The 16,477-nt window shown below is 48.3% G+C and overlaps 7 protein-coding genes across 7 annotated transcripts; 6 read left to right on the forward strand and 1 right to left on the reverse strand.

The window, feature by feature from the left end:
• Nucleotides 1-1,086: 1,086 nt before the first annotated feature.
• Nucleotides 1,087-1,370, reverse strand: N7529_009102 (uncharacterized protein; the record flags this gene model as incomplete). Its single annotated transcript, XM_057244629.1, has 2 exons — nucleotides 1,087-1,206; nucleotides 1,293-1,370. 2 exons carry the CDS (start codon nucleotides 1,368-1,370, stop codon nucleotides 1,087-1,089), a joined length of 198 nt encoding a protein of 65 aa, XP_057096167.1.
• A 1,138-nt stretch (nucleotides 1,371-2,508) lies between these two features.
• N7529_009103 (uncharacterized protein) lies at nucleotides 2,509-3,108 on the forward strand (the record flags this gene model as incomplete). The annotated part of the gene is made up of 2 exons (XM_057244630.1): nucleotides 2,509-2,650; nucleotides 2,885-3,108. The coding sequence occupies 2 exons, from the start codon at nucleotides 2,509-2,511 to the stop codon at nucleotides 3,106-3,108; spliced, it is 366 nt and encodes a 121-aa protein (XP_057096168.1).
• A 157-nt stretch (nucleotides 3,109-3,265) lies between these two features.
• N7529_009104 (uncharacterized protein) lies at nucleotides 3,266-3,571 on the forward strand (the record flags this gene model as incomplete). Its single annotated transcript, XM_057244631.1, has 1 exon — nucleotides 3,266-3,571. One exon carries the CDS (start codon nucleotides 3,266-3,268, stop codon nucleotides 3,569-3,571), a length of 306 nt encoding a protein of 101 aa, XP_057096169.1.
• Nucleotides 3,572-5,754: 2,183 nt separating this feature from the next.
• Nucleotides 5,755-8,202, forward strand: N7529_009105 (uncharacterized protein; the record flags this gene model as incomplete). Its single annotated transcript, XM_057244632.1, has 3 exons — nucleotides 5,755-5,943; nucleotides 5,997-6,933; nucleotides 6,989-8,202. 3 exons carry the CDS (start codon nucleotides 5,755-5,757, stop codon nucleotides 8,200-8,202), a joined length of 2,340 nt encoding a protein of 779 aa, XP_057096170.1.
• Nucleotides 8,203-8,826: 624 nt separating this feature from the next.
• On the forward strand, nucleotides 8,827-10,281 carry N7529_009106 (LLM class flavin-dependent oxidoreductase; the record flags this gene model as incomplete). The annotated part of the gene is made up of 1 exon (XM_057244633.1): nucleotides 8,827-10,281. The coding sequence occupies one exon, from the start codon at nucleotides 8,827-8,829 to the stop codon at nucleotides 10,279-10,281; it is 1,455 nt and encodes a 484-aa protein (XP_057096171.1).
• Nucleotides 10,282-10,678: 397 nt separating this feature from the next.
• On the forward strand, nucleotides 10,679-13,414 carry N7529_009107 (uncharacterized protein; the record flags this gene model as incomplete). Its single annotated transcript, XM_057244634.1, has 1 exon — nucleotides 10,679-13,414. The coding sequence occupies one exon, from the start codon at nucleotides 10,679-10,681 to the stop codon at nucleotides 13,412-13,414; it is 2,736 nt and encodes a 911-aa protein (XP_057096172.1).
• A 560-nt stretch (nucleotides 13,415-13,974) lies between these two features.
• Nucleotides 13,975-15,532, forward strand: N7529_009108 (sugar porter family MFS transporter; the record flags this gene model as incomplete). The annotated part of the gene is made up of 3 exons (XM_057244635.1): nucleotides 13,975-14,023; nucleotides 14,074-14,523; nucleotides 14,586-15,532. The coding sequence occupies 3 exons, from the start codon at nucleotides 13,975-13,977 to the stop codon at nucleotides 15,530-15,532; spliced, it is 1,446 nt and encodes a 481-aa protein (XP_057096173.1).
• Between the last annotated feature and the right edge of the window lie 945 nt (nucleotides 15,533-16,477).

Genomic DNA, 16,477 nt, shown 5'->3' on the forward strand with positions numbered 1-16,477 from the left:
CTATATGAACCCATTTTCAATCAACTTGGACTACACGTTATATGTATAGCCTCTTGAGTTTCATCAAAATCATGATCAATCAATCATTCCTTGACTCATAACAATATTGCTCAACCTGTCTGTCATAGATCTACACACCATACAATTATCTCGCTATCTGTCACAGGGAATAGTTACATGCCAATATCTTCATAGCTACCCTCATGAAGTGTCTAGCAGTCTAGCCTCTAATGAATAACAGGGGTTAGTAGTGAATCGAGTTTCTTAATTTCGAGATAAATTGGAGACTCAGTCCCGTCGGGGATGATTGGCTATCGGTTTGAATTACAAAGCAAGAGTAGAAGCAATGGCATAAAAATCTCAATGCCATATATAAATATATAGTACTAGGGGAATGGCCATGTGATAGTAAGCTCAAGAAGGGGCAAAGGGGAGTATGGCATAACAATGCAAAAGAAAAGTTTACATCGGATGAACAAGAGCCACATGAAACCAAACCCAGGGCTTAAAGTCAGAACCAAAAGTAGAGATTTGAAGCACGTAAATGGGTACAGAAAAGAAGAGGCTGATCTGATCACCGATAAACTTGAGTCGAAAGAGCCCAGTCAATCTGCGCCACTGCCCTCCAGTGGCAGATCTGCTCGTAGGTAGTTGTAGAAAATGCGATCTTTGTTCTATGTAAGATGAAAAGTAAAAGTCCTAGCTTCCTAAAAATGAGCGTGAGAGAGCGTGAGAGAGCGAGAGACAGGGAAATTTTCCACAATCACGCATCCTGGGATCTCAGATTCGAGATTCGAGGACATTCGCACATCACATATCGGCCCAGCCTACGCGTGAAAGTTCAATGGAACAAGATAAAGAGATATGAAGAATTGGAATTGCGAGATCAAGGCAAAATCGAACGGCCGGATACGATAAGAAAGATCTCGGTGATGCATAGAATGATTTGGAGCGGTAAACACGAAATTTGGAGCAAAAAAAGAACAGAGGAAGTGGCCGATCATAAAATTCAGTCCTAGCCGGCAGGACGCAAACTAGCGACAAGCTGGGCGAATCTCCGGACCGTCCCCGAGTGGTTCCTACTCATTAAAGTAGGGATTCAGGCTTGCTTGAGGATTTATCGAAGAGCTCTGGGGACAGTATGCACTTGTGTTTGCGTGGTTGGGCGAATTTTGAAGCAAATACTGCACGGCGTAAGTTCAGAGACTGGTAAGGGTTAGTTCTGAGTTTCTTTTTGCTTCTGTTTTTTTCTCTTGAGCCGTAAGTGAAATGAGGTGACTAGAGAAACATACAATACAGTCAGTGCACTTTGTTCCTTGTCTGTTGACGCGGCCTCGGCATCCGCGAGAATAGTTTGCGCAGGAGTACATGGTGTATATCGGAATTAGAGCAAAGTGTTGGTGGAGGGCGAGGCGATCACTCTTAGAGACACTTAGAAGGAGAGAGGAGAGAGGATAAGAAATAGCGCTTTGCTTGAGCTTCACGGAGAATAAGCACCAAGAACCAAGGCCTAGAATAAGATAACGTCGGAGGTTTAAGATTGATAGAATCGAGCCACAAGGAGGCTGGTGAAAAACATCCGCTGGAAAGAAAGGAGGGGAGGAGCTGATAGGTGTAGATCAGAAGCTCAAAAAGATGGTTCAAGTCACAGTCCAACTAATGCATCTAAGTAAAACAGTAGAACTTTTTAGGGTTCCATTATGACCGTTTGCTAGTGCTAAGGGGGGTTTGATCTCTTGTGAATCTTTTTTCATATGTATTCTAATCTTATTCTGATAATTATTCATCAATTTCCTTGATTTTTCTCTGAGCTCTGCCCTATCCTACACATCCTTTTGCTAGCTGCCTAAATAGGCTGCAAGACACCCCTCGACTAGCGTCACGCTTATAGGGTCTTAGCCGCTAGCGCAAAAATTTATTTAATTATCTTTTTGAATGTTCAAAGCATTACTCATGCCTTGGAGAACAGAAATAAAGGTTCACAATTCTGCTTTTTTGATCTTCTTGCCGCCAGTATCGCCCTGGTTAAATAGTAGATTCAAATACTTACATCGCTTTCCTGGCGACCTATTTGCAGTCATTTGTCGCTTTTCAGTTTGTTGGAGACTGTTTCATGGAGATTGTTTCAAGTAATTGGCATATAGCCATAGCATTTCGACCTTGGTGCTATCTGACGAGATAGAATAGGAGAGATGGAAAGTCTCCAAAATACCATGGTGTCTTGACTTCCTGTTCCTTTGGTGGTTCGCCGCCTCAATGGTCGGTAGGTCAGCCTTTTCAGCTCATGGTTGTCATAGCTCAGAATCCGTCTCAAAGTAGCATTTGCTAGCCCTAACGCCACCATGCTCTGATGCCTACGGGACTTTTAGTGCCGATATTTGCTACTGTATACTCGTTCAATCATATGGAAAGGTTTGAAGGAAAAAATCCATCCGCATCCCCTGATCTCTCCCTTGAGCTATTCACCTCTCATCCAACTATCCCCCAATCCATTAAAACTCCTTCGTCATGGGAAAAGCCGGCCACATCGCGCGTATCCTCGCACCCTATGGATTGACCATTAAGTCATTGATCTGCATCATTATGGTCGGATTGAGTTGCACAACAGCCAGTTCAAATCTCTTGTACTATCTCTACGTCATGCGCATAAGTAGTTCATTGCTCTCTAACGAGATGCCGGGACCATTTGCTAACACTCATTTTCTACATCTCAACTTACAAAACATTAGCTTAGAGTCTAAAAAATGATAACGATTGAGAATGTTGATGGTCATATGATCATCGCTCGCTCATATGCTCTTCTACTAGCTCTGTAGACTTTCTAGTCTCCGTGCATCTACTTTTTACGATCTTGGTTCCTCTTTCCGTAGAGACCTTCGAATAGGGAATATCTTCGGTGGTAATGGCATTTCCGATACCACCGCCAACGATGTTGAGGCTGTAATCAGCATCCATCAGGATAACTCCGATATCGCGGACTACAACAACATCGGCCTTTTGGGCTACTGTGAGGGTGAGATAACCAACAACAAAGACAACACCACCTCTTGCTCTAAGCCCGAGGCTGACTTCTACTTTGACCCTCTGGGCCGTCCCGAGAATAGATGATCTCTTCGGCAGTGACTTCATGACGATCATGAAGGTCTACACGGCCGTCTCCAAGTAGATGTTCGTCGCCTATTAAGTTGCATTCATCACCACCTGTGCCCAGATCCTGGTCAGCACTCTTGCCATCTTCGGTCGCTAGGGCAGCTGCGTCACCACTATGATCTCCGCCATCTCCCTGACATCAAGGATGCTCTTCTCTATCAAAAAGGGATCCCTCGACGAAGCCGTCAAGTTTTACAGTATGGTGGCCTACATGCGTAAGACCTTCTATGTTGCTACTTGGCTCGCTGTCTTCTTCTTCTTGGGCAGCATTCTGTTCGGGGTATTCAGCACCTGCTGCTGCTCCGGCTGCTCGCCCTACGGTCGCATGGACCGCCAAAACAGCGGCGTCATCGTTGAGAAGCCCCCATATACCTACGAGCTTCTCGGCGCTACAGTCCCGCATTCGTACGGCACCCGGTAGCCCCATACTTCCGAGCACGCTGGCGACACATCCTACCCTTCTCCCCTCTACCACAACGACATTCCCATTATCGACCAAGACTATCGATCCAGTGCTTGCGAGCCTTTCCGGACGGTCTAAACAAAAGCGCGTGGATCTCTTTGAATGTACAACTTTCTCGGGTCGTTTCAAAATTGGTCATACCATGGCGTTGTCGTGGCTCTCTGCATGCTCCTATAATCATTGTTTGCGTTGCGCTTAGCTGATTCCTGGTGTATCCTAGTGATCATCGTGCCATTTTCCACAGATCAACTACGTTCTCCGGAAGGAATATCTGCATTCCGTATGTTACTATAAATACCTCTACCGAGGAATCATTAGGACGCGTGATTTATCGTCCGCAATAAATCACTGCACTTTTTATATTTTCGCTTCTTCAAAAATCGTAGCATGTGCGCGACAGCTCGGCAGCTGAAAGACTCAAACCTCTCGGCTCCAGCTCCCAAGCCTAAATACTCATCATTGTGCTAGCCATGGAACAATCAAGACAAGCCCGTAGCAAAGTGGGATGTTATCGAGCTTATCTGAGATACCGCCCAAAACATCACTGCAGGCATTGGATGTTATCTGTATCCAGTTTTCTCGGGAATCCCGACTGGTGGGTTCTCGCCGTGGTATGTTTGAGAGGGATAATACATAATTTTTACGTACCGGGTCATGGCTATGTTCTCAAATTATGTGGTCATATTCATGTATAAGATCGAGATACATGCCTTCCAATCTCTCCGTAGGCAAAAACTTGCACCCTAAATACCACCATATATTTCGCCACCTAGGTCCATAAGATCTGATCTGATTACTCGAGATAAGGCCTACTTTTCTGTGCGATGTTATGCGGTGGCTGGAGCATTATCCAGTGAGTCAAACGCTGTGCCATGAATGACTTTGCCTGACAGCACCCTCCTTCATAGATGTAACATTTCTGAAAGCCAATGGTGAGGCGAGTCAGCGAGTACGGCACAGAAGACGTTGAATGATCAGCCAACCGTCCCAGTGTCTACAGAGCCGCAAATTTCTCTTCCAACGACTTGAAATCACCCAGCCTCATCTGCATGCGATAGAGATTCTCTTCTTTCATGTGGCTGTGGCAAACTTTGACCTGTAGCCTTCATAGATGCTCGCGGTGCCGCCCCGGCCCTCTAACGTACGAGAGATAGCGGATCTTCTCGAATACGCGGAACTTTCCCTGTTCAAACAGTCGGCTAGATTAGGTTACAAACTTCGTTAAAAGGCATCCTCTCCTTTTGCTCCAATTCTCAGACGGTATAATTAAAAGCGCGCGAAATGCGAAACCCTAACAATCATCGGTGAATCGTTTCTTTATAGTCAAAAAACTATCCTCCGATACGGCATTGATTCCGAAAATATTCATAACTTAAGTAAGAAAAGTTTCGCGATAGGACTAATAGTTAGCGACTGCGAAGATTATTATAAGGACTGAATACTACGGTCGGCGATCGTTTTTATAAGCCAAAGATCGCGAGTAAGCGACCGCGATCGAGTGTACGAGTACTTCAGGGTAGGCGCTTCCGTACATTATTTGTGAATTTATTCGGGGTTAGCTCAATAATTTTTCGAATAATTAGTCAATTAAGAATACAGCTACGTAGTATGTGAGGTATTTAGTTTCTGCAAGGAAGAATATACCTTTTCTTGAACAATAGTATTGATTTAATTGTTGCCTTGCTGAGTAGCTATTGAGTTGATTGGACATTTAATGAGTGAATAGAACCTAAATAATCCATTGTGTACTCTGTACGAAGTACTTCGTATGTTGATGTGGATTTATTGACCGCCTTTAAGCAAGCTATTCTGCCCCATCGCGACTTCCGCATCTGAAAAAGTTACAGCTTTTTGAGGCGAAATCGGTACGGCAACTGCTCCTTCCCTTTGTGCGCCCACTTTGCCTGACAACCATAATAATCTCTTCTTGTTTAAATTTCTTCTCTTATTCTTTCTCCCTCCTTATCATTCACCAACCCATCATCATAGTTCTCTGGTTTTAATCTCTTGATTTTAAGACCCTTGGATCATTTCGTCCGCGCCTTCGCATCTGTGATCGATAACCTGCCTATCTCCTCCATTTACTTATCCTCAAACCACCTTGCCACTTACTTTATCCTACATCTTGCGCGTCAGCCAGGATGCGCCTACGATCCAATCACGTTCTGGAGCCCGTTTCCGAATGGCAGCCACCACGGCGCCGCCGGGGTACGCGGGGCGCCTCAGCCCAGCCTGAGACTGAGGTAGCCACACAGTCTGCTACAGAGCCAACAAACGCAACTCCAGCTCAACCAGCCCGTAAGGGCCGAACCGCCAAGAAGGGTCGAAAGGTATGTTTAGGATCTAGACATCCAAGTCATGTAGAACTAACAAATACGTTCAGAAAACGAACCCGGCAATCTCAGTAGTTGAGGAAGCTGCGGTTTCCTCTTTGTCTCCCGCGCCCTCTCCGTTGATCACACCCTCGCTTTTGCGGTCACCACCCATCGAGGCACCAACCATCGAACCATCAGTTGGCCCGTCAGCTGAGCTCAACAATCAAAGTAGGTTGGCCCATCCCCCTCAGTGCCGAAAAAGGCGAGCGTTCGCATATGGCTCTACCAGTGAAATTCTGGCGGCGGCTCTCAAGGGACCAACGCACCGGGCTCCAGCGGAGCCTAAACCCCGGAATCGGCTCTTCCGCTACAATTATCCCCCGCTCCCTCGCGCCCAGGCGCAAGCCCTTGGTCAAGTACCTTGGTCTCTTGATACTCCCAATCATCCCGGTCTATACCTGTCGACCGGGGTCATTGGCTTGCCTGGTGGACTCGTTCTGTTCCCGAACAATTCGGAGGATTCTGACGCATACTTTACACCCAAAATTGAGCTGACACTTCCGGAAGATGGATCCAGGAAACGCGACCGACATGCCGAACATGAGACCCCAATGAAAAGGTACAAATCGGCACAACCGGCAACTCCCCTTGGCTCATTCATTCGCCCTCGGGGCAGCTCACGAACAACTTATGCGGACCGCACGCGACGACGCCAAGCAGAATCGGGTGGACGAATCCATCGGACCATGCTCCGTCTTCCGGAGCTTCTGGCACAGCAGAATGCAGATGCGAAGTCTGCACCCGCGTCCGAAGATTCTCGTACCAATGATCAGACTACTGCTTCCGGTCAAGTCCCCCCGTCTCGCAGATCGTCCCTCCCTTCTTCCCTCCCCGAACCAACTAACTCGCCTGGATGGGGTCGATGGATATTTGATGGAGTTTCCCGACGATGGACCGGCCTTTTGGGACGGACAAGTTCACCCCAAGCGGCAGATGTTTCGCATGGTAGCTATCTCCAGGTTATCATGTAAAATTGCAGTTGCTAACATTGTTTCTTTAGTTACCGAGCTTCAACAGCAGGAGGTTGTGGCGGAAGCTGAAGTTGAACGTCGCCTTGAATCCGAGAACGAGCACTTCGTGACTGCCCCATCCTCTACTATTCACCAATCATCCGCCGTTTTGCGATCTGGCGACTCGCCCACTCCGGCGACCCATGTGACGGCCACCTCGAGCAAAAAATCGACACGATTAGCCACCCCGAAATCGACCCGCACAATTCGCAAGAACTATGATTTGTTTAGCAGGGGCTATGATGCGGCTCAACGTGCGCGCTGGATGTCGAACGCAGTGCCATCTTCGGCAGACGACCGCGATCCACCACGATCTCCACTGCAGGAATCTGGAGCGCCAAGTTCGACAAAGCGTAAACGCCAATCTCCAGACGTGATTCCGAACCCACCAGGCTGCAGCTATGGGATCAATGACGACTATTTCATCTATGATGATGAGGATTGGACTGATCAGGAGCGAGACAACCCCGACGCCACCCCTACCAAGCGTATAACCGAAAAGTCCCCGGAAGAACAGGATCGTGTGTCCAAGAGAGTACGCGTCGAAAGACCTGCCAACTTCAATCACGAAGGTCACTTTGAGACCCCTGGTTGGTCCTCCAACTCTGAGAGCGCTTCGTCGACCAGAACCACTCCACTCAGTCCCAACCCCACAGGAGCACCCGTTGGCCAAACTACGGTTGAAAATGTTGAAAATGTTGAAAATGTTGAACCTGCCCGCAAAGCAACTCACCATGGAGCCGCAAGTAAGAACAGTCTGACTGGACTGAAAGATCGTCAGCTTCTCAAGAAGGCTCGGGATCAGGCTGAACAATACAAACCCAAAACCCCAAGTCGGTTGCGCTCAGCCCACCGGTTTTCAAGCAGTTCCAACCACGGTGGCTCAAGTTTCCAGCAAGAGTTGATGTATAACTCCGAAGATGCCATTCGCCGTCGTCGGATGAGAGAAACATCGCTGGCGAAAGCATGTCCTACTGGGGACTTGCGGGAGATCATCTGGCCAGAATTTGATAGATGGGTCGAACGTCTTTCGTGTTTCATCAACGAGGATGTCGTTGAGTGGGTCAACAGTAACCCCCATCGACAGGACCGGCAGCACTTGGAGAACCAGCAACACAGGTTCAACCTCCGCTACCAGGAGGAACTCGACAAAAAGCGTGCGGATCCTGATTATGTTCCGCAGATGTGGTTTTATCCGAAATAATTGAACAGTTACATGATTCATCACGCGTCGTTTGAAATTTGGTGATGATTATGAAGCTTGAAAACACATTTGTGGTCGTCGTTCTCTCGAGATCAGACTTGGGCCTTAATGTTGAAATTTGACGATGATTGGGAAGATTGAAAGTACATCCGGCCCGGTCCTCCCTTCGGAATGAGAATTGGGCGTAGATATTGAAATTTGGAAGATTTCTATGTTTGAATTATGCCTAGGACCGCTACTATGTACATAGCTTGGGCTTGGGCATTTTTTCCAGATCTTTTCGGGTTTACAGGATTTTGTTATTGTCTGGAGTTAATTTGGGTTTGTTGATCCTACATTGAGCATTTTGAGCCCTTGGGGCCCCGGGGCATATCTAGCGATTAGCGAATGTTCACATTATTTTCAAATATCTTCACACTCAAATATATGTAGACATCTCTCGCGCGAGAGCATATGAATATTTGTAAATTATGGATAAAAGAGCGAATGGCATTGGTCCCTGTGCTGACGCCATAGGTCTCCAACTGCACGTCAAATGTCACACATGCGCGGGGTTGTGTTTATATGCAGGACATATGCACTCCAGGGCTTGCTTTTTGTTTTTCTCTAATCTTCGACTCAATCATGTCTTCAGCTAAGAAGCAGCTCATAATCAATGCGTTTGCTATGCATTCGCCCAGTCATCTCAACCCAGGACTGTTCCGATACCCAATAGACCAAGGTGCAGACTACAAAGACATCAAACACTGGATTGCGCTCGCAAAAAAGCTTGAGGATGCCAAATTCCACGCCATCTTTTTCGCCGATGTCCTGGGAGGCTACGATGTTTACAGAGGTCCCGCCAATCTAGACCCGACTATTCCAGCCGGCGCCCAATTCCCCATCAACGACCCTCTCTACAGCGTCCCGGCCATGGCAGCCGCTACGGAAAGCATTGGCTTCGGTGTAACCGCCTCAACAACCTACGACTCCCCCTACGCCCTGGCAAGACGCTTCTCAACCGTCGATCACCTCAGCAGCGGGCGTATCGGCTGGAACATCGTTACCTCATACCTTGACTCCGCGGCTCGCAACTTCGGTCTCGATACCCAAGTCGAGCATGATGAGCGCTATCGCATCGCAGACGAGTACCTTGACGTCACTTACAAGTTGTGGGAGGCATCTTGGAGAGACGACGCCGTCACTTGGAGACAAGGCATCCAGAGCAAGACACAGGGATACGCGGATCCAAAGGCTGTCCGCCAGATTAATCACAAGGGCAAATACTTCCAAGTGCCGGGTCCTCATCTCTGCGAGCCAAGTCCCCAGCGGACGCCGTTCATCTTACAGGCTGGCACATCAACCGCCGGCAAGGCCTTTGCAGCCAAGCACGCCGAGGCTGTCTTCCTGCATGCGCAGAAGCCCGAGCTTGTCAGACCTTCCGTCGACAGTATCAGGCAGCAGGCGGCGGAGATTGGCCGCGATCCGCAAGAAATCAAGATTATTGCGGGTGCGCTGGTCATCGTCGGTGAGACGGACGAGGCGGCGCAGGCCAAGTTCGATGAGCTGAAGACGTACGGCGATCGGGAAGGGGCACTTGCTCTCTTCGGTGGCTGGACTGGATACGATCTGTCGACTTACTCTGACGATCAGGACTTCCGCTTTGTGGAACAGCCTGCTGTTCGGAGTATGGTGAACCACTGGGCGAGTACGGTTCCTGGAACTGAGGGCCAGAAATGGGACAAGAGGACCATTGCTGAGTACTTGACTCTTGGTGGTAACGGAGTGAAGATCATTGGTAGTGTACAGACCGTTGCTGATGAATTGGAGCGATGGGTTAGCGTTGGTGATGTTGATGGGTTCAACTTCAGCTATGCTAGTCTGCCGGATACCTTTGACGATGTCATCCGTCTGTTGCTGCCGGAATTGCAGCGCCGTGGAATCTTCTGGTCGGACTATGCTGTCAAGGGTGGAACTTTCCGCGAGAACATGTACGGGAAGAAGGGTCAGAACAGGCTCCCTGAGGCGCATCCTGGTGCCAAGTTCTTCTGGAAAGCGGGCGAAGAGGTGCCTCCTTATGCATTAGCAGAGTCAAAGTAGCATGTACAATATTATAGCATAGCTCAGTACAAAAAAAGAGTTTACCGTGTTCTCCCGATGCACATTCATGATTCAGGACACACAAGCCGAAATCGCAGCCCGAAAGTGCCGTTTTCCTAGTGTCGGCTGACACTAGCGCTCGGTCCATATATTGACTCCACATCTGCGGCGTTTTCGGTCTCCTATTGGTCAATCGCCGCCTTCTAGTCTACCCGACTTTGATCACATCTCCATGTTTCATTTCGTGTTTGCGGGGTTTCTCGGTGTAGATGCTAGCGAATGTTGCCTCATGTGATTCGGTCGGACAACCCGATGCTGTCGTGGCAAAACTTGGTGAAAAGGATGTCTTTCGATTGAACATTGTCATTCGAGCTTGTGCATCTCCCATCTATACACCATGCAGATTTCCCGCTGTGGCATTCATGGTTTCCATGAAGTGCTCGGAATCGATACGGACGAGATCCGCTTCTACTGGACAATTGAGAGCGATGACCAAGACGCTACTCAACTCGCCTATCGTGTTGTGGTAACTACCAATTCAGACATATCCAACAACCCCGGGTCCTCAGTCGTCTGGGACTCCCAGCGCATCGAAAGCAATGCGCAGAGGAACATCATCTGCAAGCCCCAAGATGGCTTCAAATCCACCACCAGCCATTTCTGGAGAATCACAGTATGGGACCAAAACAACAATGCCCACCACAGTGGAGTGAATCACTTCTTCACGGCCTACCCGCGGTCCCATCTCCTTCCGCCCTACAGCATGAACCAAACCTACATGCCGCACACCAGCTTGATCTTCAAATCCTGGTTCGAAGATACCGCCAACCGCTGGAAAGCTGTATGGATCGGCGACGGAGGCGACAAACCCATCTATCTGCGTAAATCCTTCACTCTACCCCGCAAGCCCTCCCGCGCGATATTGTTCGCCTCCGGACTCGGCCATTTCAACATGTCCGTCAATGGTGAGCTTGCCTCCAGCCACCGCCTCGACCCCGGCTGGACCAATTATCACCGCCGGGTCCAGTTCACTTCCTACGACGTGACGGATCGTCTTGATGCAGGACTTAATGCGATGGGCGTTCATCTTGGAAATGGCTTTTACGCGGGTGATAAAGGCGGTGATGGGCGCTTTTTCTGGCCCATGTATGAGGATAATACGTATGTGCGGTACGGGAATGAGCTCTGCTTCTTTGGAGAGTTGCATCTTTTCTATGAGGACGGGGAGCATGAAGTTCTTATCTCGGATGCTGAGTGGAAGGTGAAGAAGAGTGCGACTACTCTGGCGAATATTTATGCTTCTGAGGATCATGATTGCCGGCTGTATCCCCTCGGCTGGGATTGTGCTGGTTTTGATGATTCGGAATGGGCGTCTGTCAAGCCTTTGACGGGCCCTAGAGGACATATTTATTATCAGACCCAGCCTCCGGTTGTGCTGCATAAGACTTTCAAGCCTGTCAAGGTCCACAGTCCTAAAAGGGGAATTGTATGTTATGACTTGGGTCAGAATTCATCTATCATGGTCAAGGTTGCTTTTGAAGGAGCGGCAGGATCAGAGGTCATCGTTCGATACTCTGAGACTGTCAGAGAAGATGGCACTGTTTTGATGCCCGATCCACTGTTCAAGGAGTTTGAGACCGGTGTCTTTTCTAAAATCACTTTGGCTGGTACTGGCCAGCCCGAAATCTGGGAGCCTGATTTCAGTTTCACGAGTGCAAGATATATTCAAGTGGAGGGCGTCTCCTTGGACCTCGATGATGGATTGCCAGTTGTTCATTCCGTTGTTGGTCGCCACATTTCATCAGCAGCGAGAAAGCTCGGAACTATGACAACCGATAAAGAAGACGTCAACTCATTACTGAATGCGCTATATTGGACATTCAGCAGCAATCTTTTCAGCTACCACACGGATTGCCCTCAGATTGAGAAGTTTGGTTGGCTGGAAGTCACACACCTGCTCGCCCCTGCCACGCAATATGTCCGCGATATGGAGTCCTTGTACACAAAAATCCTTGATGATATCCTCGACAGCCAAGAGCCAAGTGGCCTTGTGCCAACAATGGCACCCGAGATCAGATACATGTGCGGTCCCCTGCATGACACTATCACCTGGGGCTGCGCATTGTGTCTCCTTCCTGATATTCTGCGCCAGTACTACGGGTCTACCCACGTCATTCCCAAAGTCTACCCAGCAGCAGTCCGGTATATGGAATACATGCAGACAAGAGAGCGCAAGGGCGGCCTGATCGAGCACGGACTCGGTGATTGGGGCCGAGGCATTGCTTTCGGAAACAATCAAGCAAATATTGAAACGGCAATCTACTATCGCTGCCTCCAATGCGTAGAAATGATGGCCCGCGAACTCGGCAAGCTCGAAGACGCGGCGAGATTCAACGACTGGTCTTCTCGTATCTACGATATCTACAACCGCCATCTTCTGGTCACAGATGATACGACCCGGCCCTACGCTTATTACACCTCGCTCGACAACTACCCTACCCGAGACTGCGACGCAATCGCCCAAGCAATGGCCCTGCAATTTGGCCTTGTACCCGCATCTCATAAACAAGATGTCATGGCCGCATTCCTGGACGACGTGGCAGACGGCAAGATCCGAGCCGGCGAAATCGGTCTCCGCTTCTTATTCAACACCCTCGCTGATGCGAAGCGCCCTGATCTCGTTCTGAAAATGGCAAGACAGGAAGAACACCCTTCCTACATGCGCTTCCTGCGCCGCGGTGAGACAACACTGCTGGAGTTCTGGCAAGATGAATGCCGGAGTAAATGCCATGATATGCTCGGCACCATCTACGAGTGGTTTTATGCTGCTGTGTTGGGGTTGAAGCCTGTTGATGAGGCTTACAGACGCTTTACTGTTGAGCCTCCGTATGAGTCTGAGTTTGGGTTCGTTAAAGGCTCGGTGGAGTGTCCTTATGGGTTGATTGAGATTGAGTTCAAGCGTGATGGAGATTCTGTCAGATTGGATCTGAGAGTACCGTTTGGTACGAAGGCGACTGTTAAGCTGCCGGCTGATATGAAGAGGGCTATCTGTCTTGGAAAGGAAGATATCTCTGTGACAGAGAAAGAGTTGGTGCTTGGCCATGGATTGCATACTGTATCTGTTCAGCTATAGAAGGGAGAATTTTAGGGAGAAGTTTAGATTTTCAAAGAATAGAAATATAGACCTTCATGATCATGCCACTTGAATTGAATCGCATAGATTAACATTCCTCAAACACCCGAGATATTTCTCCATACCCTGGGAAACCACCAACTGCCCTACATGCATTGCCACTCTTCTATACTCCACCCGCCCCCACATAGGGCACCAAGAATCGGTCGGCAACTATTGCCTAGTAACCGAATGACTCTAATCAACATCCTAAGCAAGGATTTCGGGGAAGATCAGACCGAATAGTCTGTGCTTTAATATTTCTCGGCCTGAAACCTTGCCCCTAGAAAGGGAAACTCGGGAACTCCGCAGACGGAACTAAGGCCCGCCACGCAAGCGCTACCCCGGCACTTGGAGAAAAGACGTTGACTAAAAAAATTAAAGCCATTCTGGTCTAGCTTAATTGTCGCTCTTGTTCCATGGCATTACAGCTCAATGTCTATAAAGTGCTCCATATCCCCACGGGGAAGAACCTCAGATCAGTCTGAAGTTCTTTCTTCGATCACATTATAATCTTCAATATGGCCAAGCTCAAGACTTTGTTGACTGCTATGTTCCTAGCCACTGGAGGTGAATTCTCCCACTTCTATCCTGATAGTCTCTGCTTCTCACGCATTTAGGCTTCCTCTTCGGCTATGACAGCGGTATCATCACATCGACAATCGGCCAAACCGAATTTGTAAAATACTTCTCCAATCCCAGTGATACCGTGACCGGTGGCATTGTCTCTGCCTTCCAGGGTGGTGCTATCCTAGGCACAATTATCAATATTTTCACTGGTGATCGACTTGGACGAAAACGCTCTGTTTTCACCGGTGCTTGTATTTCCTGCTTTGGGTGTGCGTTGCAGGCCGGCGCTGTGAATATGGTTATGCTCATTATTGGTCGCTTTATTGCTGGTGTTGCCGTTGGAATGCTTACTTCTGTTATTCCGATGTACGCGGGTGAGATCGCCGAGTCTTCGTCTCGTGGCATGATGTCTGGTCTGTTGCAGTGGATGTTGAGTTGGGGGTATTTTGTTGCGCAGTGGTTAGGATATGGGTGTTCATTTAATGAGACAGCCTTCCAATGTGAGTGCTTGTTTCAATTTCTTGAGGCCTGTGGGTTTGAACGTCTCACTAATGTTCTTCAGGGCGCTTTCCTCTCGCTTTCCAGTGCGTTCCCGGTCTAGCCCTAATCAGCGGCGTCCTATTCCTCAGCGAGTCACCCCGCTGGCTGATGGAGAAAGACCGCCACGAAGAAGCCCTCGCCTCACTCAAGAGTCTGCATGGCGACGGCACACCCGAAACAGAGCAGTACATTGAGCTGGAGTTCCAAGAGATCCGCGAGACTATCCAAGCTGAGCGTGCACAGACAAAAATCTCTTACACCTCTATTCTCCGCAAGCCATCCTGGCGCCGCCGTCTCATCCTCGGCTGTGCAGTGCAGGCTTTCGGTCCGTTGTCCGGAATCAATGTTATCAATTACTACGGTACCCGCATCTACGCCTCACTCGGATTCGATACACAGACTTCGTTGATGATCATCGGCATCTCGGGTGCTCTCTCCATCGTCTATGCTACCGGTGGTCTATGGGCTCTCGAGCGCGTCGGCCGAATCAAGCCTCTCATTTTCTCGGCGGCTGGCATGGCCGGCGCACTAGTCTGCAATGCTGCCATGTCACAGCACTGGGATGAGGGCAACAACAATCAGCTTCGGGCTATGGTTGCTATGAACTTCGTGTTCAGTTTCTTTTATACCTTCGTTGGAATCATCTCGTGGGTTTATCCTGCTGAGATCTTCCCGGTTGATATTCGCAACCAGGGCAATTCGATTACCACTTTCACGAACTGGACCATCAACCTTGTTTTCGCACAGTTCTCACCAAATGCGCTGTCGTCTATTGGGTTCCGCTATTTCTATGTTTTCTTTGTTTTTAATTTGGTTGCTATGTTGAGTTATATTTTCTTTTTCCCTGAAACTCGGGGCAAGACTCTTGAGCAGATGGATGCTTTGTTCGGTGACGAAGTTCCGATTGGGGTTGAGAATGAGAAGGAGAGCATTGAAGCTGTTATGGTTGAAGATGCCAGCAAGCAATAATTTGAACTCATATTGTTGCGTCATGATCATGTTCATAAAAGGAATTTGGAGGAAAGGAAATAAGTAGTTAGCTATTTACTTATCACTTTAAAGATGTTACTGAGAATAAAATCCTAATATAATTGAGCATAAAATGATATAACAAAAGAACCGAAGGAATGCAGATTGATAATATCGTCGAAATAATTCTCTATTACATTCGACAATCTAGCATATCACCTGGAAATCTGCTACAAGCAAAAAAATAAATAACACATCTCTGCCCGCCCTCTCTACCCCTGGAATGTTTGGAGCCCTTTCCAAGGTTGTATTTGTTGACATCCAAGTTATCTTACAAGACTCCTGACTTTATTCGTCCGCTTGATTTCATCACCTCGCTCAGCTTGATATCACTACCAAAGATTGTCCATTAGGCATGGGAGATCGTGCCTTGATCATTGGGCAGATCAATTCGGTCATGAGGAACTTCACGAATGGATATGACTCCTCGACACTAATTCAGCCAATTCGAATCCTTGGCGACACACCTAACAGCAATCTTGATCATTCCAAGTATCTGGAGTCAATCAAAACGATCGTCGAAGAGGTCAAAAATACCGTTACTACATGCCGCCCAGACGCTGAAATTCGCTGGATTGCTGTGAACAAGTTCGAAGGGCGCCACTCATTTTTCGTGCTTGACCTCAACAATGTCGGATATGACTATGAATCTGCTCATACATTTCTAACCAAAGTACCTGTCTATATTCTTCGGCTATCCAGAGCGCCTAGAATCTTCAGATATGAGCCACATGACCAAAAGCTAGCAGAGAAACTTGCGCAAATGCATTATCTGCATGGGAAAGACCCCCTATCTTTGTTCGACGACCTCACCAGGCCTCGTGTATACGGCTCTCCCCGCCATCAATGTGCTTCATATATATAGAGGCGCTCGCTCCGCATTTC

This window comes from Penicillium soppii, assembly GCF_028829465.1.
Source record: "Penicillium soppii strain IBT 18220 chromosome Unknown utg000006l, whole genome shotgun sequence".
Taxonomy (NCBI): domain Eukaryota; kingdom Fungi; phylum Ascomycota; class Eurotiomycetes; order Eurotiales; family Aspergillaceae; genus Penicillium; species Penicillium soppii.